General features: G+C 45.3%; 1 protein-coding gene across 2 annotated transcripts in view; it reads left to right on the top strand.

Annotated features, from left to right (window-relative positions):
- The window catches only part of WDR59 (WD repeat domain 59), a 48,714-nt gene that overhangs the window by 4,176 nt on the left and 17,764 nt on the right, over window positions 1-26,774 (top strand). Inside the window, exons 2-18 of one of the 2 annotated variants that reach the window (XM_084215325.1) lie at window positions 39-88; window positions 1,655-1,790; window positions 4,925-5,010; window positions 5,915-5,995; window positions 8,052-8,089; window positions 10,003-10,091; window positions 10,545-10,661; window positions 11,620-11,697; window positions 12,446-12,602; window positions 14,279-14,358; window positions 16,462-16,594; window positions 19,667-19,791; window positions 20,637-20,801; window positions 21,576-21,671; window positions 23,080-23,236; window positions 24,492-24,561; window positions 24,836-24,989. In XM_084215325.1, the coding sequence (XP_084071451.1) occupies window positions 39-88; window positions 1,655-1,790; window positions 4,925-5,010; window positions 5,915-5,995; window positions 8,052-8,089; window positions 10,003-10,091; window positions 10,545-10,661; window positions 11,620-11,697; window positions 12,446-12,602; window positions 14,279-14,358; window positions 16,462-16,594; window positions 19,667-19,791; window positions 20,637-20,801; window positions 21,576-21,671; window positions 23,080-23,236; window positions 24,492-24,561; window positions 24,836-24,989 (1,812 nt within the window). Of the gene's footprint in view, window positions 1-38; window positions 89-1,654; window positions 1,791-4,924; window positions 5,011-5,914; window positions 5,996-8,051; window positions 8,090-10,002; window positions 10,092-10,544; window positions 10,662-11,619; window positions 11,698-12,445; window positions 12,603-14,278; window positions 14,359-16,461; window positions 16,595-19,666; window positions 19,792-20,636; window positions 20,802-21,575; window positions 21,672-23,079; window positions 23,237-24,491; window positions 24,562-24,835; window positions 24,990-26,774 lie in introns of those variants that run through there. The other variant, XM_084215326.1, reaches the window with a different exon arrangement.

Below are 26,774 nucleotides of genomic sequence, written 5' to 3'. Positions count from 1 at the left end.
GGTTTTATTTAATTTTGTTCTGTGTTTCTCTTTAACAGGCAACTGCGATGTCAGTGGATTGCCTGGGACAGCGTGCGGTTCTCTCGGGGTGAGTGTGACAGTCCCCGTTAGAAGTGTGACAGTCATTTCCACAAGCCAGACCAGCAACCTTCAGGCTGACCTCAGCTGGAGGGTTGATGGATTGTTTCAGAAAGGTGCAGCTGAATTCTGTTCAAGGCTTAATGAAACTGATTCTGGGTCATGTTCCCATTGGGATACAGATGGAAGAGACAGCAACAAGAGCACAATAAAATACTGGTGTGGCTTTCCTGGTAAATTCCTTTCCAAATCCCCATATGGGAGATGGAGCATCATGAAGTACTATTTGGATTGTCTTGAAATATGGATTAGATTATTATCTAACAAAATTTGCCTCAAATATTCCCATGGGGCTCTGCTTCTCTGCTGGTTCAGTGTGGGATGATACAAACACAGTAGGTGCCACAGACTTCCAAGTTGCCCAAGTTTCCAGGAGAGCTTGGTTTTATGTATCCACCTCCAGGGCAAGTCTTCAACCTTTCCAGCTTCTGCTTTTCAGTACTATCAGCTAATCCTGTCCCCCTATCAGTGACACAGGATGTTCATTTCAGAATCATTAGGATGTTCATTTCAGAATCATGTGACTATAGTTGATCTTTGGTCAGCTTTAGGAACCGAATCCTTTGAGCATTGCTCAAAGCGATGCTCACTTCTGGTAAACCCTTAGTCTGGCAGTACTGAACAGGAATAACAGGAGGAATGGCCAGTGCTCAGAGCAGCTGTGTGGTCACTTTGTAGCTGAGAGATGATGCTCATGTGGGTAATTATGTAGGGTTCATTCTGTTTTGATGCTGGTCCTCCATAGGGTTCAGCTGGCTCACAATTATTTCTGGGCAGTTTCTCCTGCTTGTAAGATGAATCACACGGGATGATACCTTGCTTTGTGGGGAATTGGCCACATCCAGCAGGATGTATGAGCTCAGGTTTGCTATCATGCAGCATTATTTGTGCTGCATATAGAGTTAGCTCAGGTAAGTAATGGAACCAAATCTGAGCAGGACTGTGTCCACCCACGTTAAAAAGCTGCTGCAGCTGAGCATGAGCTCTGTGCAGGTGTTTTTGTACTGTTGGTTAGAACCAAGCCCTCAGACTGGTGTGGAAAGAAGCACCCACGTAGAATCATCTTTGTCAAGGCTCATTAACTCTTGCTCAGAGCAACCTATCCAGGCTGAAGCTGTTGCATTGCACTCCTGGGACTGTGTCACTTAGGCTCTGCTGCTGCAGCGTTAGGCCTGCAAAGCCTGTTTGAATGTGTTTGCACCATTTTCCAGCACTTCTTTTTTGTCCAAGTTATCTGGGTTTTTCTGTGGTGCAAGCTATCTATTACATTTGCAGATCCTGTTTACTTTCAGTGTGTCTTGACTTTGTTGAGGGCTTGTGGGTTTTTTAAAGTCAATTCTGAAGTATGTAGTCAAATGTCGCATTTTCAGGAATAGTGTTTTCACTTATCTCGTGGAATGCTTCTCTTCTTTTGGTTCTTGTGCCTCTAGACAAAAGGCTGTGAACTCCATGTGAGCTTGAGGTTTTGAGATCAGTTCTGTGAGGTGCAGCCCCTTTGTGTCTGTGTGTCTTGCAGCCGCCGTTTCCTCTACATCGTCAACCTGGATGCACCAAACGAGGGTCACCGGAAGATCTCCCGGCAGAGCAAGTGGGACATTGGCGCGGTGCAGTGGAACCCCCACGACAGCTACGCCTACTACTTTGCAGCTTCAGTGAGTTCACTCATTTAAAAGCTGTAACTCATCTTCTTCCCTGGTCTTTCTTTCATGGGTGAGCCTCTGCAGAGCTGGAAGGCTGTGTGGAGCTGGCACGGACATGCTTCTGCAAGTCACATTGCAAGATCAAGGCCTAATTCTGATTTACTGCCAGTGAGGTGTTCAGCTGAATGGCTCTCAGTTATTGGGCAGTCAGGGTTGCATCTGGTTTTCCTTGCTTGTCATTTACAAAACACTTTGCCAAATAAATCAAGCATCCAAATGGTTCTTTTCTGGAGGGAAGTTATCTTTTTTTCTGATTTCTAGTCTGAGATTTGTGCACTTCTTGAATTTCTTGCTCTGTGCTGTTTTATTTTCACCTCCCTGCCTTGCTGCTCGGCTGTGGTGCACCAGGCAGTCTGTAAATAGCACAGGTCAATACTGGCTTACAGCTTGGGTTTTGCAGCTGGGCATGGATTGTGTCAGTGAGACGTTCCATGAGGCAGTGGGTTGGGCTGAAGAAGCAGTAATGGCTGTATGAGACCGAGTGCAGTTTTCAGCTCTGCTCTGTGCTTGGACTGTCATGCTCTGCAGCTTGTTCACCCAGGGCCCTGAGCTCTGCTCAGCCATCACCCACCCACAGCACCATGGCCACTGGCACCAGCCAGGTGCAGACTGTTTTCAGGCTGAGCTGCCTTTTCTGCTGTGTTATCTGCTTTTATAGCCTGAGAGTCCTGGACTAGCTAGGGATGGAGAAATCTTTCTGTCTATTCTTTTGAGAAAACACCTAGTTGAAGGTGATTTCTTAGGATTTTTGTTCCTGGATTTGCTATATTTTTAATTAAAAGGCAGTTTTAAAAGTGGACTGGTGCTGTCAGCTGGGAGCCTCTGGCTGTTTGCTCTTTGACATTCCCCAGCCTGTCTCTTTCCAGCTCTGGCACATGTCTGATATCTTAAAGGTGCCTTCAGCAGCAGTCTTCTGAGCAGAGAGTTAGTAAAACTGGCAAAAAGGTGTCCTTCAATGCCACTTGTAGGTGCAGTCTGTGGACACCAAAACCAAGTAAGGAAATGCACCGGGCAGGTCACAAGTGGAGCAGGAAAGCTTCTTTTCAAACACACTCTGAAGACAATTTCCAGTGATGAGTTCATGCTGATCTGAGCAGGACCCTGGTGCAAAGGAGAGCTGTGACCATCTCACCCATCTGAGCACTCCTACCTCTTGCTGCACTGAATGGATACAGGAACCCATCTTGTTCAGACTGAAACCAGGTGTAGCTGGCATCAAACCTTGCTGCTTCTGTTTATAAAAAAAGATGCTGTGATGCTCTGGGGATTTGAACATAGTTGCTGAGACACACTGTTTGAGAAATCCCCAAGATGAGATCAGGCAGCTTTTTCAGTTTGGGTCAAAAATACCACCTTTCAAGCCATTTCACTGTTGTAAACAGCCCAAGGGTCTTACCCTTCTGCATCCCCGTGGATGGAAAAGGGATGTAAAAGGCTGCCATCCCGTTTGCCAGCAGCATCATCTGGTTTGAAGTCCTGTTAATTGGAAGTGGTACAGGCAGAGGGGAATTTGTCCTTGTGTTTAGCTTCTTTCCAGAAGAGCTGGAGCAAGTTCTTTTGCTGTGCTTGGCTGTGTCTGCCCTCTGGCTCAAGCATGTTTTTTGGGGACTCCTAAGCTGCTGTTTCAGAAATGGTGTTGTTTTCAATCCTAGATCACTGTTTTTCCTTTTGTGTGGCCACAGATTCTTGAACAAGGGGGTGATGAAATTGTTGGAAGTGAATACTGATACTTACAAAAATCAGTTTTTTAGAAAATGCTCCTGTTGGGAGGAGCAGTCTCTCTGGTGATCATTATCTTGTGTCTTGTCTCTGGAGTCCTGGATAAATCCCTTTGGGTAATTTCACTCTACCCCTTAAATACTTCTGTCAATGAGAAACATGCAAAGAGTTTTTTCTTGCCCTAAGGTCTTGTGCAGCCCTGCTGTGAGCAGTTAGAGAAATGTCATGTATTATTGCTGAGCTGGGATGAGACCTTTGATTTCAAAGAAAGCTGTAATGTTTTATCTATCTGCAAGTTGAAATTCACATGAAGCAGCTTTGGGGTAGGAAGAAAATCCACCACCACAAAAAAAACTGCCACAAAAATTGTAACGTAGCAGTTGGACTCAGTGATTTTAGAGGTCTTTTTCAACCTCAACAACTGTGTGTTTCTGTGAAGTCTCTTATATTTTCCCTCATCTGCCTAAAAGTCTGAAAACAGGGGGCTAATGAAAATAACATTTTAAGGTCGTGTTCTTTCAGGTTTTGCAAAATCTGCATTAATTTCCAGTCATGATCCTCTGTGCTTGGCACTCTGTATGCACCCACAAAGGAATTCCAGCCCCAGAAAGATTAGACTTGGCTTGGCCTGAAGTGAACCTTGATTGAGACAGAACATGAATTTACAGCACAATAACTAGTTTCAAGTAACTTTGCATGTGGCTGCATTTGGGCAAGGATTTATTCCTGGAATGAGCGAAGGAACCCTTAGTAATGTTGTCATTGATACATCTGGTTTGCTGTTGTTTTTTACAGCTAGTGATAAACACTTAAAGCTTTTCTCCTGGGCTGGCAAGGATTGGAGGAATACCCTTGAGGAGGTGTCCTTGAAGCCATTAGACTGTATTGTTTGTGTTTGGCAATGGCCCTGATTATCCCAGAAGGGAACTGAGAGAGAGCTGAGGACGACCAGTGGTAATCCATCATCCCCCTCACCAAAACCTCCACTTGTGAATGTAACAGACTGGCAGGGTATTCCTGCAGAGAGAATTTGTCTGCCCGTTGCCTGCAGTTACAGCATGTTGTTAGGAAATAAAGACTCTGAGAACATAATTTCATGGAAAGATTTTGCAATGTGGGATTTTTTTCTCCCTTTCTAGTTTATCTCAAGTTTTAAGTGGGTGTAATTAAAGTGTAAGCTTTTGAAAGTCCTTGCAGCCTGTATTTCATCTTTGCTCTCCTGCTTTGGGCAAGGACTTTGCTAATCACAGCATGACTCATTGTTAACTGAGGTTGTTCAAAGTGAAGGGAACCTGGTCCTAACACACAGATCCATCTCCTACCTTGTTGGCCTGAGACTGTCTCTCCTTTCTTCCATCTAATTGCAGAGCAATCAGCGCGTTGACCTGTATAAGTGGAAGGAAGGTAATGGGGAAGTTTGCACATCTCTGCAAGGACACACACGTGTGATCAGGTGAAGAACAAACAATGCTGTGGGCTGCTGAGTGGAAAATAATGCATTGTTTCATAGAAGCTGAATGTTTTGGTCCTGGCCCCACTCAGGCTCTGCTCTGAGCCTGTTTTTACTCACTTCTCTGGACCTGAAGTACCTTCCCATTTGGTGATGATGTCATGTGTGAAGTGGCTCCCCCTCTCATGGCTCCCCCAGTTTATCAACTTACCCCTGGATGGCTCAAATGTCATTGCCTTAGGCTGCTGTCCTAAGGCTGTAAAGAGCAGCAGCCATCATCTGGGAAACAGCATGTTTATTAAATAGAATCCCAGCTGTGTTTCTGTGTGATAGCAGCTTAATTAAGGCAGGTAATCCCAAAGACCAAGTTTAGAGAATGTTACAGTGGTGCAGGGGAGATTTTTGCCTCTTATTTTAAGGTCACATTTCAATGCTGGGTTGGAAATGCAGTTGAGGGACTGCTTTTACTTAAACTCCTGACTGTGGGAAGTGTTTGCAGCTCTTGAAATGACAGTTGTTTGGGCTGACTGGAGGCTGTTTGTGTCCCAGGTGCACTTGGTGTTCCCAACAGTGAGACATCCCAGAGTGAGGGGTTGATGCCAAGGTTGTGTGGTTGCTGGGAACTCTCTGAGACAGTGTCCCTTTGCCTGGAGGGGAAAGAGCACACGCACAGTAGCTGTAAAGTTCAGGACTAGGAGGATGCTTCACTGGAATTTACTTAGAAGCATTTCATTGCTTCTTGGAATTTACTTAGAGAAATTATTAAGATCTTGCTTTTTACTTTAAAAGTTTCAGTAGATGTCATGGAGTTGCTGTGAATTTGTTGGAGAATGTACTGGCAGCTTGTGAAAAGTTGACGCAACATCTGTGTGCTTTTCTTTACTGATCTATGATTTTGCATTTGCAGTGACCTGGATTGGGCAGTGTTTGAACCAGACCTACTGGTCACCAGTTCTGTGGACACATACATCTACATCTGGGACATCAAGTAAGAATCAGAATGTTTCTGCATTTTGGGGAAATCACTGGGACTGTTTTCTATAATTATCAGCTTGCAGGGAAAAGCACACCCTGATGGGAGCTGCTCTTTAGCTGTGCTTCTGGGGTCTTCACCTATTTCCTATTGTCTCCAAGATGACTTCTGTTCCCCTATTTTCAAGCCAGTTCAGAGTCAGTGAAGGGCAGTAGAGTGGCACAGTTAAGCTACAACTGTCTCGCTTCACTCCCTGCCCACTTCAGATATTTCCTTGGGGGCTTTTCCTGGAGCCCAGGGTTGTTCCTCAGTCTGCTGGGTTTTTTTTTTTAGCTCAGTTAATGAGCACCGTTTCATGATCCTATAGCCATTTTCTACTAAATTCATTAATTGTTGCTGGTTCTCCCTCAGTAGTGGGAAGACTGGCGATGGTATTCAGGAAGGTTTTCCTGTTTGTACCTTCTCTTGTTTCCTGCTGTTGCTTTCTGCTATGAGTATTTTCAGGGTAGCAGATATTTCCAGCTATATGTCCAAATTTAAGCTGCAGATTTTACACCTGAGAAGCAAGGAGCTGGTACTGGGACTGCTGGGTTCTCTTGCTAGCTGTACAGCTCTTTATGACCCCCAGCAAATCACATTGTTCCTCTCTGCCTCCCTTGCTCAGTTATAATAGGAGGATAATTATATAACCCCACTGCACCAGGCTACCCGGAGGCTTGCTTAGTTCCTATGAACAAGCACTTAGATCCTTGGTTAAATGGTGCTTGAGAATGACAATATATTATTAATGTGTAATTAAAAGACACAGAGATACAATAACTGCCGGTTGTTTTCCTGTGATACTATCTTAATGCCAAGAAGAAAAAATAGAGATGTCTGAAGGTTGTTATCAGAACTCCTCCTTTAACTCTATTGTGCCCTTCCATTGTTTTGTGTCTGCCTGTATCACTTGCCCAGAACTGCTTCCTTAGGCAGTCTCTGAAAGCTTCTACATCCCACTTGTGCTGGGAAAGGCTCCGAGCTTGCTGTGGCACTGAGGTGCTGGTGCTGCTGGCCTCCAGCAAATTAACATCCTGCTGAAGTGGCTGTCTCTTATCACACCCTAAGGAGGTAGCCCTGCAGTAAGGGCAGCTGGAAATTCCCCACTTAATTTTTCATACAAAATAACTTTTTGATTAGGCAGAAATTCTTAGAGGGAGGGGTGCAGTCCATTCCAGAAAATGTTCTGTTTTTCAGCAACCAGAAAAAGCTGAAGATAATATTCCTTATTTTCCCTGTTACTTTTCATGAAAAAGCAGGTGAAATCCTGAGGAGCAAGGCCAGGAAGTAAATTATTGCCTTTATCTATGCCCTGTCCACTAGGAGTTATCATGGTGCCACACTGGTTTCTGCTGCTGCAAAATTTGGTTTGTAGACAGAATTTGGTCTGCACACAGCTGGGCTTTTTTTCTACTAATTTTGTTATTATATGCTAGACATGAAGTTTTTGCTCTGTAGTAACTACTCCATCTGCTTTGAATCAGAATCTGCAAAGGCTCCACGAACGCATCAGTGTCTTTTGTTGAGTGCTTCCACAGCTCTGTTTGTTCCTTTAATCCTCCTTGGAAATGCTGTTTTGTTGCTTCCCACAGCAACAATTCATGAGCCCTGTTTCCTTGCCTACCCAGTTGCAATATGCCACACTTTGTGTATGTTTCTCCTCCCTCTGATCCAGTCCAGCTCTGTCTCTGTCCTAAACTTCCTGCTGCATGTGCTGGCAAGACAGGATCATAGAATGGTTTGGGTTGGAATGGACCTTAAAAATCTAGTTCCATCCCTCTGCCAAGTGCAGGTACACCTTCCAGTAGACCAGGTTGCTCTGAGACCCATCCAGCCTGGCCTTGAACACTTCCAGGATGGTTGTTGTCCTCTAGCTGGTCACCTTTATTCCATTTAGTGCTGGTGTATTTTGGTAAGCAGAAGGTACATTAGGTCCCAAGGCAGCAATTACCTTAGTGCTGGAATAGCAGGGAGCTGGCTGGGAAGGCTGGACTATGCTGTGTGTACTTACAGTGGCCACATTGTATTTCAGAGACACCAGGAAGCCCACGGTTTCACTCTCTGCAGTTGGTAAGTCTGACGTGTGTAATGTAGGCATTAAACAACCTTATTGTTGCATGCCCCTGCTGTTATTCTTCCCTCCCTTCATGCTCCAAGGCCAGGTGTGGCAAAGTGCAGGAGTGCCACCATGTGTGATTGTCCCATGTAGGAGCAGCCTGAGAGGCTCCAGTTTACTCCTTTTAGAGAAGCAGAATTCAGAAGAGATGTGGAGTCCATTGAAGTTCCCAGGCATGAAAGGCAGTCATGGTACTTGGATTTGCTGCCCCAGCATTGGTGAATGGCCACATGGAGCTTCCTCCCTGCTTAACCACCTTGCTGCCCTGCTTGTCCTGGGTTGCCTGTCTGTAATTTCTTCACGTCCTTTTATATTTGATTGAATCAAATGAGGAGCTAAACCATACCCCAAGCAGCTCTCTGTGCCAGCCTGTCCCCTCATTCACTCAGTGTTGGATACAGCAGTTGGCTGCATCCACTTCCCTGGGGCACATGCCACATGCAGGGAGCACACAAGCTGCTGTCTTTGGGCTGTGCTTTCTCTGGAAAGGCTCTTGTCCTGGCTGCTGGCAAGGTGTATGTCCAGCCCCTGCAATACTGCCAGCTGGCAGGTGCTGTGAGTCTGTCCTCACTGTCTGGAGCTGGGACTGGGCACGGATGATGAGCAAAACATCCTTTCCCTGAGTTACTGTCCCCAATACTGGAGCAATCCTTCCAATGTATGACTCTCTTGCTCTGCTGCTTACATCTCCTTAGGCAGCTCCCATTCCCCTCCCAGCCAGCAGACCTCTCTGTCAGAGAAATGCATAAAACCTTACTGAGTCACAGAGAAGCAGTGGTCAGTTCTGGTGTCTGGGGTGAGGTTTCATGGCTGAGCCAGCCCAGCAGTCTGCTCCCCAGAAAGCTTCCTTGCTTCCTTCCTGCCTCCTGTGCCTGCTGCTGTTTAATGCTGGTCCAGACATTTGTGTACCCTTCAGTGAGTGGATCAAATCAATCAACTGGCAGTCTATTTGCAGCTTTTTATCCCCCAGAATAGCTTTTTGCCAGGTTGTCAGGATGAATCTGCTCACCATGCAGCAGGAGGTGGGTAGTGGAGGTGGGGAATAGCAGCAGGCTGAGATCTGTTGAGCTTTCTCATGGATCTCACCTTTCTGATAGCTCAAAAGGTTTGAAAATACTGGCAGAATAAGGATGAGCAGATACATTATGCTTACAATACCTGAACAATCCACATTAACTGAAGCTGTGCTTTGTTTCTATTAGAAATAACCACCCATCATCTGATTTGACTGACCCTCATGATACCACATATGAGTCATATCTGGACCGTCATCCAGTTTCTTTACACTGCCATTGGTGTCTTTGACTTCTGTGGTATATTTTAGCAGATGGACCTTCTAGTCCACCCAGTCAGTGCACCTCCAGCTGGTCACACCCAAGGTCACCTGCACTGCAGCCTTCTCCTGCACCTGTATTTTAATCATAGATTAATAGCACTAGTTGTCTGTGTAGCAGCTGATAGTATGGGGGGTGGGGGGGAGATGAAACTGTCCCTAAGCACCTAGGAGTAACTTGAATAAAAAGAGGTGATTTGGGAAAGAGGTGACAACCTACATTTCTGGTCTGGAGGAAGTTCCTCCATTGGAGCTAATGGACATGAGTATTCTAATCAAGTACAGCCCCTGCCTAGAAGATGTGATAAAGATCTCTAGGCACACAACTGGAAGACTTGCTTTGCTGTCCTGAGGATATAAATGATACACTGAGGAACCAGGAGTTAATAATTTTCATGCCATCCTTCATGCTGGCCTTCTGGGATATCCTTCCTCTGAACTGCCTTTCCTGGGCTAAGAGCAGCTCTAGGCCCAGGCAATGGGACTACTGTGCTCTTTAATTGCTTGTTTTGGCCTGCTCTGTTTTTGCTGCAGCTGGAGCTTCCCAGGTGAAATGGAACAAGAAAAATGCCAACTGTTTAGCAACAAGCCACGATGGGGATGTCCGAATATGGGACAAAAGGGTGAGCTGAGGAATTTTTGAACAGTCCATACGTTTTCCCACCTACCCAATACAGATATTCCTCTGGTGACAGATAAATACTGAGGAAATGTACTACTTTATCCCAGATCTCTCTTGTGGGCCAGTTTAAACTAGAGAGAATTGGGAGTCCAAGAGCCTGAAGAGAGTAGGTAACCTCCTTCCTCAGAGACTGCGCCTATTACCATTTTCCTTTTGATCTCATAGTACTTAACTGCTGAACTGAGTATAAAGTATGGTTAGAGCTGCACTTGGTGACTTGAATTTGCCATACCTTCCCAGGATTTTTTCTTCAGCTACTTATGCTGAGCTGTTTGCTGTTCCCCAGCAGGGGTGGTTGTTCTGTCTTGCCCTGGTTAAAATTTCTTTTTATGCCAAAGAACTAGACCAATTTTCTGGTGTCCTATGCTGAGAAGGACAGTGTCTCTCCTTGCAGAAACCCAGCACTGCAGTGGAGTATTTGGCAGCTCATCTCTCCAAAATCCACGGTCTGGACTGGCATCCTGACAATGAGTATACACTGGCCACTTCCAGCCAGGACAACTCTGTCAGGGTAAGTGTTGTTTCTGAATTCCTGCTAGGGAGTAGGAAGGATGGTGGAGCAGATCCCCTTCTGCTGCTGCTGAAGTTTTGGGAAGTGCTTTGCCATTGGCAAGATCTGGATCTTTATTGTTTGGTTTCTGGCCACCTGGGGTGTTGAGCCAGGACTGCACTTTCAGAACAGGCAGAGAGGTGATTGAAGAATGGGTGCACAGACATTTGCCACATGTCTGTGGAGATTAGGGCAGTATTGAAGCTGAAAACTCTCTCTGCCTGTTGCTTGCCAGAAAGGAACAGACCACACATGCCAGAAGAGCCTTTTTCCAGAAATGCATGTTGCCAGCCTCAAGCTGATTATAGTAACTTGAGGGGAGACATACTTCAGCCGCTGGAGTTTCCAAACTCATGTTGAACAGGATTATCATAAGAGACTGCCTGCAAGCACTGCTGTGCAGGGCCTCTTATTTGGGGGAAATAGTGTGCTTTGTATGTCAGCCAAATGGAGTTCATTCACGTTGAGCTAAGCTCTGAGGCAAATGCAATTGATGTGTAGTCTAGCAAAGCAAAAGGTTAGATTCTTCATTAGAAAATTAGCAGTAACAGCAGGGTGGGCTTGCCTCCAGCCTGGACTGGCACATTGGCTGGCAGCCTGCAGGGTACCTTGTAGCTCTGAAAGCCCAAGCAGGCTGCCTGTCTCCCTGCCCTAATTACTCAAGCTATGATCACTGTGAATATGACCCCAAGTCGCTCATTTTCTAAGGGATGCTGCCAGATGCTGATAGCTTGGTATTTGTCCTTTGGGGATGTCTCTGCTGTTAATGAATGGGATTACTAATGATGCTGTGGGCACCCTGGCATGCTGTTTGGTCTGTTCTTTCTGCAAGCCACATGGAAAACTACAGCCTGAAAGTATAGCCAGCTGACTCCTGCCTTTGCTTGCCTTTCACTTGGTTTGTTTTTTTTTTTTCCAGTTCTGGGATTACCGTCAGCCTCGGAAATACCTCAATATCCTTCCCTGCCAGGTTCCCGTCTGGAAGGCAAGATACACGGTCAGTGAGAAACTCCTACCAGTTCCACTTGTGCTCTGAGAAGAATGCACAAAGAGACATAAAATAAAGGACTGCCATAGGGTTTCTCACCAGTTCTACTTTTGGACATTATTAAGTTGATTTTAAAAATCTTTCTTGGCGCCTAAAAGGCGTAGAAAAGCAGCATCCACAGTGGGGGCATTCAGGAGGAGGAGTGAGCAAGCACCCACCCGAGTGAAGCTAAGGCTCTTAATATCAGTCATAATCCCCAGAGATCTGAATGTGGCTTGAAGCCAGTGCTGTGCCTTGAATCTTGATCCCCTTTCCCTGTCCAAGCAGTGAGGGGTGTAGGACTGGTTTCCATGTTCCTCTGAGCATTGTGACCCTGAGGAGCTGCTGGGGCTCAGTCCCCAGGTAGCAGTTCTTGCAGCTCCAGGCAGACTGCAGTAAGAGTTCCCAGTGAAAAGTCAGTGGTGAAATCCCTCCAGCCTCACAGATGAAAAGTGAGGAAGCAGCAAAAAAAAGTTACTTATCTAAAGTGAGCTGCATTGAATATCTCAGTGTACTGCAGCTTACCCCTTGAAACACAGTGTTTTTGCACAGCAATTGCCTTGCACCTTCCCAGGTTTTGGCCTGGTTTTGTTTTGTGCTGAGCTCATTTAAAACCTTTGCATTTGTGTTGGTGGGAATAGGGAAAAATAAGAGTATGATAATAGCAGCATGGAAACATAACTCTCCCTGGCTAACTGGAAGGGTGTTTCTCCCTAAGCCTTTCAGCAATGGACTGGTGACAGTGATGGTCCCCCAGCTCCGTCGGGAAAACAGTCTCCTCCTCTGGAATGTCTTTGACCTGAACACGCCTGTCCACACTTTCGTAGGACATGATGATGTAGTGCTGGAGTTCCAGTGGAGGAAGCAGAAAGAAGGTGAGTTCAGGGTTGAATGTGCTCTCTTCCCTACACTCTGGCAGTCAGCTAACCAGAGACCTGGCTCCTGGCAGCAATGCTATTGCTTTTTGACTCTTGTCTTTCCTTGAAGAAGCTCCTGCCCACCTTCCTGCCCCCTACTGCCTCCCTCAAGCTACAGCTGTTCTCTACTGGTTGTATGACAGTGCTTACAGAAGCACTGCCTTGTTTCCATGCTAACAAAGCAAATCTACCTAATGATGAGTGGGTCAGTGGTGACTTTCATTGCTTCCACTCTCCTGGGAGTCTCTTTCTAAATGAATCTTTCAGTATAAATTGTGCAAATTATTAGATAGGTGCATGAGTACAGGCACCCTTTCCCTACTCTGAGCTGCAGGCTAACCAGTTAACCCCTCATCATGGCCTGGGTCAGCAGCCTCCAGCATATCCCAGACCACAGACCCAGCAAGCACACCTTACTTGTCTGCAAGGGAAGAATAACGTGGCATAGAGAGTCTGCTGTTAGAGTTCAGTCCTGACTAAATTTTCTAGTGTAAGCAGCTAAGAATAGGAAATTCCATACCAGAGGTTGCATAACCACACAGAGCACAGCTTTGTTTCCAGCACCTCAGCTGCCACTGACAGAATGTGCATGTCTGGCTTTGGTGTCACTTGTGCTCCAGGTTTGCGGTGCTGTGTGAAAGTGCTGGTCCAGTCCTTTCCCACCAGCTGCTGGGGCCATTCAGTTAAGTCACCTCCTTCTCCATAACTTGATTTTCCTCTTTCGAAAGGAGGAGAGCAATGGAGAGCTGTGTTAGGATCTGGAGGCACAGGCTAAGATAGTTTGTGAATGAGCATTAAAGCAGGCTTGAGCTACAGTTGGTTGTCTTAGCTGCTTTAATAGATTCATACCCAGGGTTGGACTTCTTGCTTGTCTCAAGCGACATAAATCAATCACACAAACATTCCAAGTCTGCTTCAGTGTGGAGACAAGCAAGATAGCACAAATTTTCTTCCACAGAGTACGTTGTGCTGTATTTAGACAGCCCCTGTGCCTCAGCAGAGGAGTGTAGGAAGCAGCTGTGCAGCAGCAAATTCTTAAGCATAGCAGCTGTTTGACGAGGGAAACTTAAAACTGTATCACAAGACCTAAACATGGACATAAATAGGTCTGTGTACCTCTGCCTGTTGATAAATAGTATGTGGTTAGATCTATTTCCTTACAACCTCAACTTGGCATCATCCAACTTTTTCAGAAGGAAGAAGAGGAAGGGGAGAACCATCTTTTCATTGCTTAGAAATGTTTTAAAACATCTACATCTTGAAACAGATTTGAATAACTAAAAGATATTTTCACTTTACAGTTATAGTGGAGAAACATTTATTTTTACTATACTATTTCTTCAATTTAAATGAGCATTTTTGTGGGTCTTGTTTATTCTGGTTGTGTCACATTCATTGTACTTGGTGCTTTTGGCTTGTAAATCACAGCCTGTTTAGAGGTGTGGAGACTGTGGTGTGAGGAGACACAAAGGCTGATGTACCTGGGTCAATTTGAAGCTGAAAAGGACTTTCTGTGCCTTTCAGTTTAGTGCCTTATCCATTGGATGTGCCTGCTGGCTTGTTTGAATCTGTTTACACTGAACGCAAGGCTGAGATTTTCTGGTGGGGTCTCTGATTGTTTCTGTCCCCTCTAGGCTCTAAAGATTACCAGCTGGTGACGTGGTCCCGGGATCAGACCCTGCGCATGTGGCGGATTGACTCTCAGTTGCAGAGGGTACGTGGGCGCTCTGCTTATTGAACCGTAGCCACTTTTCTTACAGGCTGGATTCACCTCCCCTTCCTTGCACTCCCAGTCACTCCTCTGGTATCACAGAGCTGCAGACACAGAAGCCAGCTGCTGTTTCACTTTCCTCTTCAGCTCCAGCCCAAAAACATCCCCAAGGAGACCTGCAATGGGTCTTCTCTTTTGAGCCGGTGTCTCAAAAGTTTTGGTGGCTGTACAAGGCTTTGTTGTCTAACATTAAGTGCAGAAGTTTGTTTGGAGAAGGTGGAGGGCAGTTACTGCCTGCATTGCCTCTAAAATGCCACAAGACTATTTCTTGGTGGTTTAGGTGCCAGGTAAATGTGGGGATTGTGCCCTCCTTTACCTCCCCTTGTATCCATTGCCTCTAAGCCTGGGGTGAGTGGTGTGAGTGTGTGGATCTGCAGCAGTTACAGATTCTGATGCAATTACTAGAACAGCTGTGCTGGCTCATACCATAGGTTCATGTGGCCACAGTGGGACACATGGCCCTATCACATCATCAGCTGATGTCTTGGGAGGGGATAAGAAGGAGGCAGGCATGGAGTGATGTTTCTCTCAAATGCCCTGTCAGCCTCCTGCTGTTTGCAGCTTAGAGGCTCATTGAGTCTGGCATCTTTGTATTTGATAGAGCTTGATGAATGTCACTTCCATAGACTTGTTTTTTGTTTTTTCTTGGACCTGTGTAAATTTTTGTCACCTTAAATATCAAACAACAAGGAGTTTCATGGCTTTTCTGCATGTTATGTGGAAAATCATCATTGTTTATTTTGCCACCTAATTTCATTCAATTGAAGATGAAATGAGCAATATTCTCTGTGTTACTGATGATTCTGTATGCCTCCATCATATCCTTCTCAACTGCCTCCTTTTTCAAGTCAAAAGTTCTTGATTTAATTCATCCTTTGTACTAGAACTTTGATTGTCCTTTTGCCTTCCACCACCCTTTTTCAGTTCTAGTATATACCTTTGGGGATGGGGATCTGAGCTTTGCTCTTTCCAGAGAATTCTCAGTACTCAGTTTAGTTTGTAAATTGTTTGGCATAATTCCATGAAATCATCAGCTTAGTCTTGCTTCTACATCTTGTTCCCTCAGCTTGAACTTTTTCCTGATGTATGTTGCTTTATATTTATCTGAGCCAAAGTTCATCTTTCATTTTAATATAGTTGCTCTTATAAGGTCCTTCTGTGATTGTTTGCCACCAGCCACACTTGTTACTGCCCTGAAAAACTTGGTGGCATCAGCAAACCTGGTCATGTCGCTATTCACCTCCTATTCCAGGTTTTTAATGAATATGTTGAGAAGCATGTGTCCCAGCACAGATCCTGCAGGAGTCCTGCAGGTCTGTAACAAACTTTCTCTGTGAAAAACGACCCTTTTCTCCTGATATATTTGTGAACATTTGATTTCTTTCCTGTCTTTAAATCAATTGTTCATTCATGTCAGAGCCTTTATTTTTCCTCTACTGGCTCCCACTCTTTTGTCCATGTCTTTGTCTGGATCAAACTATGCACATGATGGCATGTTGCTGGTGACCAATGCTGTAATTTGCTACATCACACCGTTATCCTTTCTCTTCCCTTCATCTTCCCAGTTTTCTTGTGCTGAATTTCAAATCCAGGGTTTTATAGCTTCATTTTGGTAGAGGACCTAGAACAATAGACCCCATGTATGTACCTGGGTCTCTAGATCCTTGTGGAGTGTAAATATCAAATGCGAAAAGTGTGCTGCTATTAAATTTGATCTAAAAAATTAAACATGTTAATTCAAGGAATTGAAGTAATATCTGTTTTAGTTTTGATTAAAGGTAAACCTCTCTATCTTAGACTGGCCCTGTCAATTTTTAAGTGAACAGGAGATTTGGCCAGACTGTCTGAGGTGCCAGAGTTGAGGGTGCTGGAAAGTGAAAGATGACCTGTCTTTGTCACAGGAACAATGCAGTCTTAGTCGTGACTGTTGCGTGGATAGACCCACCTTGCAAATCCATCTGTCTGGAGAAGTGAGTTGTCTAGTGGTGGCTCTTCCCACAACTTGGATTCTGTTGTGCAGCATGTGGGTGTGTTTGTTCTTTTCAGCTCTGTGCTAATGATATCCTGGATGGAGTTGAGGACCTCATTGATGGGATTTCGCATCTGCCAGAGCCAGACAAGACCCTTCACCCCCAGGACACGGAGCCCCAGCATAACTCTGGACATGGGGATGAGGAAGGTGAGAGAAGTGAGGGCTTGTGGAACCTCAAACACCAGCATCTTTGGGGTGGGAAGAAGCTACATCTTGGCATAAGAAAACATAGGCAAAGCAGAACTTGCTGCTGTTTCAAAGGTTAATGGATTCCTCATCGGGGAGGAGGAAAACCACTAGGGGTTCCTCAGGATGGTCCTCCCAAGTTTTTTCTCTTCTAACACAATGTTTCTAGCTGTAAAATGAAGCTCTTCCTTGTCATGATTTTCATTTAATTGCATGCTCTTTAGGTTGTAGTTGTGGCTTGTTGCCAAAGGTAAGGCAATCAGAAAGTAAATTCTGCTTTTTAAGAAGATAGATTAGTTCAAGTTGAGAGATGAGCCTTCAGAAGAGGGAGTGTATGAGTAAGGCACTCTGACACAAGCTGCTTACATCACACATGGTACCTAAACATTTCTGCTAGGATCACTGTGTGAACTGATCTAACAAGGAGGTGTTTGATGGTGTCTTCACCAGAAGTAGATATGGAGACAGGTCATGAATTTTTGGTCATGTATTGATGGAAGGTTGCTGAAGGCTAGCAGAGCAGAGAGGGGAGGGATATTATCTCTGGCTTCTGATATACTGAGGAGTGGATGGGAGACACTTTGACAGAAAGTATTTTATGTCCCTACAGAAAAGAAAGCATGCAAGGGAGGAAGATGAAGGAGGCTTAGTGTGGTTAAGGCTCTGGCCAGGTTAAACTGGGGTTAGTGTTAGTTCAGGGTTAGTGTTTGAACAGTGTAAGTACAAGGAGAAGAGGTTATAGCATCACATGATGATGTGCATGGAAAAAAGGTATCTAAAGGGATTTCTACAGCTACACTGAGGAAGAAGAATTGGGTGCACCAATGCCTTTGTATCAGTTTGGGTGTAAATTCACAGCTCCTTTCAGTGTTGCAGCTGTGCCACAATGGATCCCCATGTGATGGGTTTATGGGGAAGCAACTTGATTCTCCCTTTGGCTTGCCAATAAACTGCAGAGAAGGGGAGAAAGTGGTCTTTGAATACAGGAGCAGTTGTGCAGTCCCTTAGTGAAAGCATCTCTTCCTAACTGTAAGTTTCTTGCTCAGCAATTAACAGTGAAGTTCCTCTCTGCCTCCTGTCCTGTGTGGCAACAGAACAAGTTTCTGAAAGCCATCAGAATTTCTGTCAATGTCAGGGTTTTATAAGATGATAGAAAAAGCTCCAGATACCTGTGCTCCCCATGAGCAGTACTTCTCAGGCAGCACAACCTCTCTCGCTCCAGCTGGGAGCATTCTCATTCTGGATGCCTGGCCTCTCTTTTTTCCACAAGTGAGAGTTAACTCTTCCACTGTCCCTGATGATGCACATCCAAACATCCCATCCCACAGTGCTTACTGTGCGGGTCTGGTTTTCATGTGGTTTCTTCTTTGGTTCAGACTGTTATGGTTTTCCTCGTGGCCAAAGGGAATGAATATGGCTTTTTTGTAGCAGGGTAGGTTTTGCTGCAAATAACAGGACTGCAGGATTAACACACAAGCAAATCCCTAGGTAGGAATTTCAGTTCTTTCTAGCCAAAAAGCTATTGTAGACTGTTGATGCTTCACCCTCGGAGTGGCTACATTTCAGCTGCAGACAAAGCCTCCATGTTACATTAGTAAAACACTTTGGGGGATCTTTTGAAGAGATCAGCGCTCTGCAGGTGAACGAGAGAGCCCCAGCTGTGCCTTCACTGCACAGCGCTTGCTGCTGCTTATAGAGGAGCTTTAGGAATCTGTACAAACGTGGGACTTTGGAGGATTAAAAACTAATTGGAAGGGAATGGGAGGAGAAGACAAAGGGAGGGTAATGCCCATACTGGGAACCTCAGAGATGGCTTTTCAGTAAGCTATGTGGTGTCTTGAGCTAGAAATAATTATCTTCCCTGAGAGCCACTGATCTTCCTTTAATCTCCTTTTCAGCTCCCTTTTCTGGAATATATCTAAGCACTGTAGTAGAATTGCGAATAAGAATGATTGGCTAAGCATCCTACCTATCCAAATCCAGCAACACATTGGTTAGTGGTAATACCAGATATTTGTCCCTGCACCAAAGTCAGTAACTTCTAGGCAAATGCCTGTAAAAGGTCAGCTTCTTGCATTTCTTTTCACTTGTTTGTTTTTGCTGGGAATAGTCTGGGCAATGTGATATTGCAAGTGTGAGAATGACAGCTGAAAAATCAGGACTTCCCTTCTGTCCTTGGAACCATCATAATAAAATATATTTTGCTTTCTTAAGAAGTGGTGCTACAGCAAAACGCCCTTATGGAGCTACACAGCAAGAAGCAAGGCAAAAGCTGGGCACAACCACAGGCAGAGACCAATTCTTCTGAAACTCAGTGAAGTTTGTTACTTTAACTGTAATTCTTTGTTTCCTGCAGCGCTTGTCTGGCTGTTTAAATGTGTTCTGGCCTTCAGGGGCTATTGTCCTCCTAAAAAGTGCTGGAACTGGAGAGTTAGGCACAGTATTTTGATGAGTCTTTAAAGGCGGTTAAAGCACTAGAGTGCTTTGCAACATTAAATGCAAATGGCTGCTGTAAATGAATTAAGCTTCTATTAGGACCAGAAATACTCCCTGCTCTCTCCCAAAGCATTGTTATGCTTTGGAAGTTTTCCCTGAAAGTCAGGAATGGTGGGGTTTTAGTCCCAAAGACCAGAGCTCCTCCTGGAGACTGCTAGGGCTGCAGTTCTTTTCTGCTGAACTGAGATGCTCCAGTTCAGCCTATTGTGACTCTGGCAGCATTGTGTAGGGAGGAAAAAGGGTCTCACATGAGAAGAGAAGGACCATTTAGGATTGTACAAAGTACAGGCAGGTTCTGTAACTTTCTTGGGAACTCTGTGTGCAGACAGCTTTTCTTTTTTGAAGAGAAGGGTCAGAAACTTGCCTCCAAACAACAGTTGAGACTGCCCAGCTCACAAATCTTTTCCAGGTAAAGCTCATACCTCCATTTGTCAGAAGAGCAGAGGAAAACCTGCTGTCTTGGCTATCTCCTGACATCATGTGAGATACTCTGCCTGTTATAGCTTGTCTCAACTTGTTTTCCATCTTTCCTGTCAGCCTTAAAAGAAGATTTCCTGAATGATCCCCTAGTGGGAAAGAAAACAGACCAACTGGGGCTGCCTCAAACACTACAGCAGGAGTTTTCACTAATCAATGTGCAGATCCGAAATGTCAATGTGGAGGTACAGAGTTTCCTTTTGCTGGCTTCTTAGGAGGGGATGTGGGCAGCCTGGCTTATTGGAGCCTTTAGAGGGGAACCTTCTTTGCTGCAGTGACTGCAGTCTGTAAACAAGTTTTATTCTGAGCTGTTGAGATCCTCTTGGCCAGGGGTAGTAAGAAAGAGGATAATCCCAGACAGTGGTGTGAGAGAAAGGTTTCAGCACAGTAAGTGCACTGGCTGATCTTGAGAAGGCTGGATGGTGTTTTCTTCTCTGCCTAGACTGTGGAGTGGAAGGTGACTTGTTTCATGCAGTTCATCTCATTTCAACTGGTTCTGAATCCTATCTACTGAGCCCTCCCTATGCTGAACTCTGTCCCTCAGTTTTGCCCCCTCCCTTGCACTCCAAACTCTCCTCTGTGCATGGAAGCTGACTGAAGGCACAGCACTGAACTGGGCTGGGAGGCTCAAGGCAGCTGCCTGTCTGCTTTCCCTACCCCTGTGGTTTCACAGCTCATGGCGTGATCCTGATGTAGTTTTCTACTGCCTGTTCCTGCTGCACTGGGCCAGGAGCTCTCCATGGCCAAGTGAAGTGGGCTGGGGTGCAGTGGCTGTTGGGAGGAGAGCTGCTTTCTTGGCGCTGCCTGGGCTGGCCACAGTCTCTGGATGCTGGAATGTCAGTCTGCTGGTGTGAGCTGAGCCTGTCCCCATCTGCCTGGGGCTTTTTGCTGTCACTGTGTTCCCTGTCCTTGAGAACAGCATGACTTCGTCTTATGTGCAGAGGAATCAGTCCCTCAGCATGAATTTAAGCCACTATAAGTGTAAAAGTCCTGGGAGATCTAACTAGAGACCAATTGCTTTTCCTCGCAGATGGATGCAGTGAGTCGCAGCTGTACGGTGTCGGTGCATTGCGGCAACCACAGAGTCAGGATGCTGGTGATGTTCCCTGTCCAGTATCCCAATAATGCTGCACCATCCTTCCAGTTCATCAACCCAACCTCCATCACAGCTTCCATGAAGGCAAAGCTGCTGAAGGTATGTAAAGAGTAGAGAGTGTCTTTGTAAATGTACAAATGATGGATACTTGATGTCTGGATTTTTGAGGTATAACTAAACATCAGACTTTGCTGAAGACATACCACAGGTCTTGTTAAACTGGTAAATTGTGAAGCCCATAGGATGAGGTTTTTGTTGGTGCTGCAGCTCAGTGTTTGCCTTTTTCCACTGCTTCTTCATTGCTGCTGTGTTCCAATGTGATGTGTATTGCCTGAGGATCCCTAACATCCTTCTCCTCATGCAGTTGCCCTCAACCCAATAGTAGACAAAATGACCAGCTAAGCATCCACCTGCAGAGTGATACTATTTTTGAGCTAGGATGTTGCTTACTGCTCTACTACACAAGCTGCTTTAAAAATGAGGGGATTTTTTTACACAGGCCCTGCTAGTTCAGACCAGGTGTTTGATCATCTGGTGTAGCAAATACTATTGCTAATGAAATCCCCAGCAACACATTGATGGATCAGTTTGGGTTTCTTCTTGAAAAAACCTGATCCAGTTTGCCACAAACTGGTGTGAAACATATGGGCTGCAGTAATATTGAAGCCTAGGTCCTGGCTCAGTGTGCTGCTAGGTGAACCTCAGTGCTCTGATTAAAGCACACAGCCATTCCTCAGAGCAGATAGCACTCCAGTGGATGTTAGGGGATGTCTGTGACCTGTTCCTGGCATCAAAGCTGCTCTGCAGACAAAAAGGATGTGGGCAAAGTGTGGAGGTGACCATGAATAAAGTTATGTCTTGTATGTATTCCAGATACTGAAAGACACTTCCCTGCAGAAAGTGAAGCGGAACCAGAGCTGCCTGGAGCCTTGCCTGCGTCAGCTGGTCTCCTGGCTGGAGTCTGTTGTGGTACAGAATGATGCGTGGGCTCTCTGCCCTAGTTTGTTGTCTTTTCCCATGTCCCACACTTCTGACTCTGCAGTGAGAGTCTGGCCTCGTAAGATGTGTAAATAGGCCCCTGTGACTGGCCATTACATTTGTGTGAGCACTTCTGGTTAATGTTGAAGAGAGCTGGGCAGATGATTAGATGTGTTTTGTTTTCCACAAATGAGGCCCTGAAGGTTTGCTTTGGGGAACTCTGATATCCAGGTTACCAGGAGTGACTGGAGATTGGAGAATCTTAGTGGTGCATGGGAGCTTCCCAGCTCATAATCTATTTCACTGACTGCCAGGGCATGGTTACCATCTGTGAGAGAAGGTAAGCGGCCTCAGGTTGTTGATGGATTCATTCTTGTCTGAAAGGCAGTGGCAGATGTCTTCACCTCCTCAGTTCAAAGTCAAAGGTCCTTCTAGTCCTATTCTAGGGTTTTTGTTTTCTTCCTTGAAAAAAACCCCAAACTGTGAAAATCTATTTTTTTCTGCAGCCTTCTGCTGAGGTTTTGTAGGGATGATATTGCAGATAAATCCAAGTCACACTCTGCTCTTAGCTGCAAGATGTGTGATACCTACTCAGCATCCCAGTGTCAGGTATTAGGTCTTTGTGTGGGTGAAGTGTACTGGAGTGGGTGTTTTTAGCATTCAGGAAAAGATTGGAGAGTCTCCTCAGGTTTCTTTTCTGAGAGGTTTTGTTTATTAATCACAAATAAAGGGCTGGGGTGGTTTTTTTTTACATGTGAAGGCTTATTCTGCTTGGTTGCAGCAGTAATATTGTAAGAGTGGGAACTTTCTCAGCTGTATGGAAATCTGATGACTCGAGGCACCACTGCTTTCAAAGAATTCCTTTAGACTGAAGTTGTAGTATTATTTATCCAAAAAAATGCAGATTTCTGCCAAAATTCCTGTGGATAGTCCTGAGGACCCCAGTAAGTCACACCACCTGCCTTCCTCACTTGAAGACTCCCAACCTGTGTTTGACACCCCGCAGTTGTGTGGTATTCCCACTCAAGGAGATTTTGTGCATCATTGAGGTATCATGTTCAGCTCAAGTAGCTGTCTTGAGAGTCATATCCAAAGTCTGAAGGTCAGATTTTTTGTATAGTTTCGTCCTATTCCTCCCCACATTAAGCTCTGCATTTCAACATGGTTATGGCAGGAGAGAAGTCTCTGGACAAGCAGCCAGAGAAGCTTTTTCCTCAAAGGCAAATGTGCCTGCAAGTGCCTCTGCAGTTGAAGCAGCAACTGTCCTCTGAGCATCATCTGTTGTGGCTCAAAGGATGAGCACCTCCTGTGAGGCTGCTTGGCGCTGCCATGTCCAATGCTCTGCTGGATTTCTCTCCTGTGGCAGCAGGAGTGTGACCTTGGGTACCTTCTGTTGCAGAACCAAGAGGACAGCACGTCCAGCAATCCCTATGCTCTGTCCAACTCCGTGACACCCCCCTTGCCCACGTTCGCTCGGGTCTCCAATGCCTATGGCTCCTACCAGGACTCGAACATCCCGTTTCCACGGACCTCTGGAGCCAGGTTCTGTGGTGCAGGTCAGCCCTGTCACTGATCCATTAAAACAGGAACCTGGGGAATGGTCCTTTGAGACGTCTTGGGGAACACTCGCCTCTGAACAAGATGAGGCTTTGGTCATTGTCATGCAAGGAGTAAGGAATGGTGTTAAAATAGTGATAGTGTGGTAAATTTAGAGATGAGACTAGTTAGCAAGTGTTTGCAGTTGGGGTTGCATGTGGGGCTTTAGGATTTGGAAATGCAGGGCTAGCTGAAGAGATAACCTTTGGCTTATGGCATGCCAGAAGCATTGACAGATCTCTTTTTATAGAACACTGGGAATAGCTGTTTTCCTTGCCTAGTTCTCTGCTACCAGCATCACATTACTGGGTGTAATCTGGCACTCAGTCTTCACAAAATTCCAGTGATTTAGGGTTGAATTTACCCCTTGCTGAAACTATATTCATATTACTAACTCTTTTCTCATTCTACACTCTTCCACTTGTCCAAAATAGCTTTTCCAAGGTCATTAAGAAACTTCTCCTAAATGGGAGATGGGGTACAATCACATCCGGGTTTCCAGGAGACCACATAGAGAGTTAAATTCATTAAAAACCAGGTTAAGATCTGAGTAAGAGCTGTTAAGTTTCACTGAGCTGTTTCAGATGCACACCCGCCTTCTCTGAACCTGACTGCACATTTTCAAAGCTGCTTTCCATACAGGCCTCCCTGAATTCCCAAGTGAAAGTAAAACAATAATATTGCATTGAATAGGCCCAGTAAAGCTGCTAAATCCTGAAATGCCTTCAAGACTAGATGGCTGAAGACACTTGAGAGGCTAACAAATGGGATTAAGCTTGTGAGAGAATGTTTTGGAGTTGGTTTCAGATGTCTGGGGCTCTCCTGTTGAAGAAGAGAGTTGTACAAGCTTGCATTGCCAAACATCGCCTCACTTACCTCTGGAGTAACAGTGTTTGGCAAGTTCTGGAAGAGAGTTAAACATGAGCATTCATTTGCTCATTTTCTTCTCCTGTCTTTTCTCTAACAGCTAAAAGCCACTTGAAGTTGTGCTTTTGAGAGAAACATCTCAAAACTCCCCTGCTCTGTAGTGGGTTTGCAGGGAGTTGGTTTGGGTCAAGAGAATGTCTGCTTTTAGTTTATAATTACTAAGGGTAGTGGATATGAACCAAGCCCCTTGCCTCTGATACACAGGCAAATGTGGTCATTTAAGTTGAACCACTCCTGAGTAATCTCCTCCTTGTTGCATGATCTTTATGCCCTGTGCTGTCCCTTCAGGGTACCTGGTGTATTTCACGAGACCCATGACCATGCACCGCGCCGTGTCCCCGATGGAGCCCACACCCAGGTGAGTGCCCTGTGTGGAGTTTGAGGTGTGCTGCTGTCATGGGGAGCAAAGCAGGAAAATACCAGGTCGTGCATTGGAGCTAGAACCCTCCAGTGTTACCAGCTGTGCCCTCTGTACAGAGTGCCTGGGCCCTTACACCACAGGGCCTCAGCAGAGACTTCTTTCCAGGCAGTGGCACCATTGCTGGCAGCTTGGGTTAATGGAGATGTCAGGTGTGAGCCTGCAGGATGTTTTGGTGGGAAAACACCCTGGAAGTGTATTCCCTTTCTTCCAGGTCTCTGTCAGCTTTATCAGCCTACCACAGTGGCCTCATTACTCCAATGAAGATCCGCACGGAGACTCCGGGCAACCTGCGCTTGTACAGTGGGAGCCCAACACGCAGTGAGAAGGAGCAGGTCTCCATTAGCTCCTTCTACTACAAAGAAAGGGTAAGTACCACACCAAAACAGTGCTCCCAGCACTTCAGCCTTCATGATCTGTTTTCCTTTCATTAGCATTGCTAGTAACAAAAGTTTTGTATTCCTCTCAAAAAGGTATCTTTTTACAGGCAGCTCTGTCAAATGGATTTATCTCATTTAGTAACTTCTTTACCAATCCTCTCTAGCATTTGACCTGTTTATTTTGATGTTTCTCTGTGCTGACCATCACAGTTCCCTTCAGTGCATTATGCTGTCTCCCTTTGCATTATGGGTTAAAATCTCATCCTTTAAGAAGTTGTAGTCTTCAGATAGGTACAGGTAGGCAGCTCTTGCTATTCTGGGTACTCCCTGATATATATAACTGCAAAGGGTTGTGACTCTCTGCAGCTTACTGCCAACCTCTCCTGGACTATGGGATGTGGTTGGTTATTTCTGTTTCAGGTGTCTCTTTCAGGAATATGTGCCCCTTGGTTTTTTTTCAAAACAAAAATAATTTCTACATGATTCTCTGAAGACCTTCCAATTCACATTATTCTGGTTTAGGTGAAGGTTTTGCTGTTGTTCCTGTTTACAAGGCTTTGGAGAAGAGTGGGATTGTTTCCTTCTGGGACATGTTGGGTGAAGAAGACCTGTTGTAATTGTAGGGTGGCTGCAGGGTAGTTGTAAAGCAGCTGTGAGGTCCTGATGTGCCTGGAGCAGATGCTGTGGGAGCAGTAGGCCAAGCAGATTGTTCGCAGGGAGTGAAGTGGCTTGCAAAAACGCAGTAAGCTTCCACTGGGAGCCTTAGAATTTTGGGCATTGAGTAGTTTGTTCACTGTCCCTGCAGAGGACATGGATCTGTTGCAGCAGTGAAGAGCTTCCAGGTAACCCAGGGAAAGCCAAAAGCTGTCTGCATTCTGCTGGCAGAACTTGTGTCCCAGGAGCAGAGGAAGTCAAAGTCTTGAACCCATCCTTCCTGGGCACCCAGACAAGTCTTGTTTTTCTGGTGGTGCTGGGTGTGACAGCCAGCACAGTCTCTGGGACTGTGTCCTGCTTACATGATGTCATTACACCTCCCAGCTGTGGAGAGAGCCCCTGTCCTCAGTGCAAGTTCTGCTTCCATACAGACCCCAGAAGACTCTGGGTCCCCATCCTGGTTTTTTTCCCCACACAAGCTTTTTTTTTTTTTTTTTTTTTTTTTAATGAAAAGAGAAAATGGTGCTGCCTGGAATTATAGAATAGAATGATAGCCTGTCCTAATCTTTGTAGGAGAGTTTATTTAAAGAGCTACCTCTGTCCTCTGCAGCAGGCTTGTCTCTGACACAGAGCCTCTCTAAAGATGACAGACAAGGCTAAAAATAACATGTGGAACCAGCTTGGTGCAATTTCATGTGACCTGTCTCCCCAGCCCTTGTATTGATGGCAACAAGATTTTTGTCACAGGGTAAAAGAATTCAAGAGAACAAAGCGTGTGTGCAGCCATGTCTGCTGAAAGCCAAGGGAAATTCCTGTGTTCCCTTTCCCCTGCCGAGCTATCTCCTTGCATGCTGGAATAAATGTAAGAACCCTAGCAGGGAGCTGGTTCAAATGTTCTTGCAGATGAAATAGTATTAAAAACAAAACAAAACAAAAACAAAACAAAAAAAAAAACAAGCCAAAAAAACCCCTGTATCTCCCTTCAGCAAAGGTTTTCTGATTCTTCAGGAGTTGATGTCATGGTCTCTCTTAGATCAATGCTGCATATTTTTGTCATTTCATTGTGACGGTTTTAAAAAGCCCAGACTCTGAATTTAGTTAACTACTTGCTCTGAAGCT

This window comes from Fringilla coelebs (assembly GCF_963513975.1).
Source record: "Fringilla coelebs genome assembly, chromosome: 14".
In the NCBI taxonomy this organism is placed as follows: Eukaryota; Metazoa; Chordata; class Aves; order Passeriformes; family Fringillidae; genus Fringilla; species Fringilla coelebs.
This window is presented reverse-complemented; position numbering and strand designations above follow the sequence as displayed.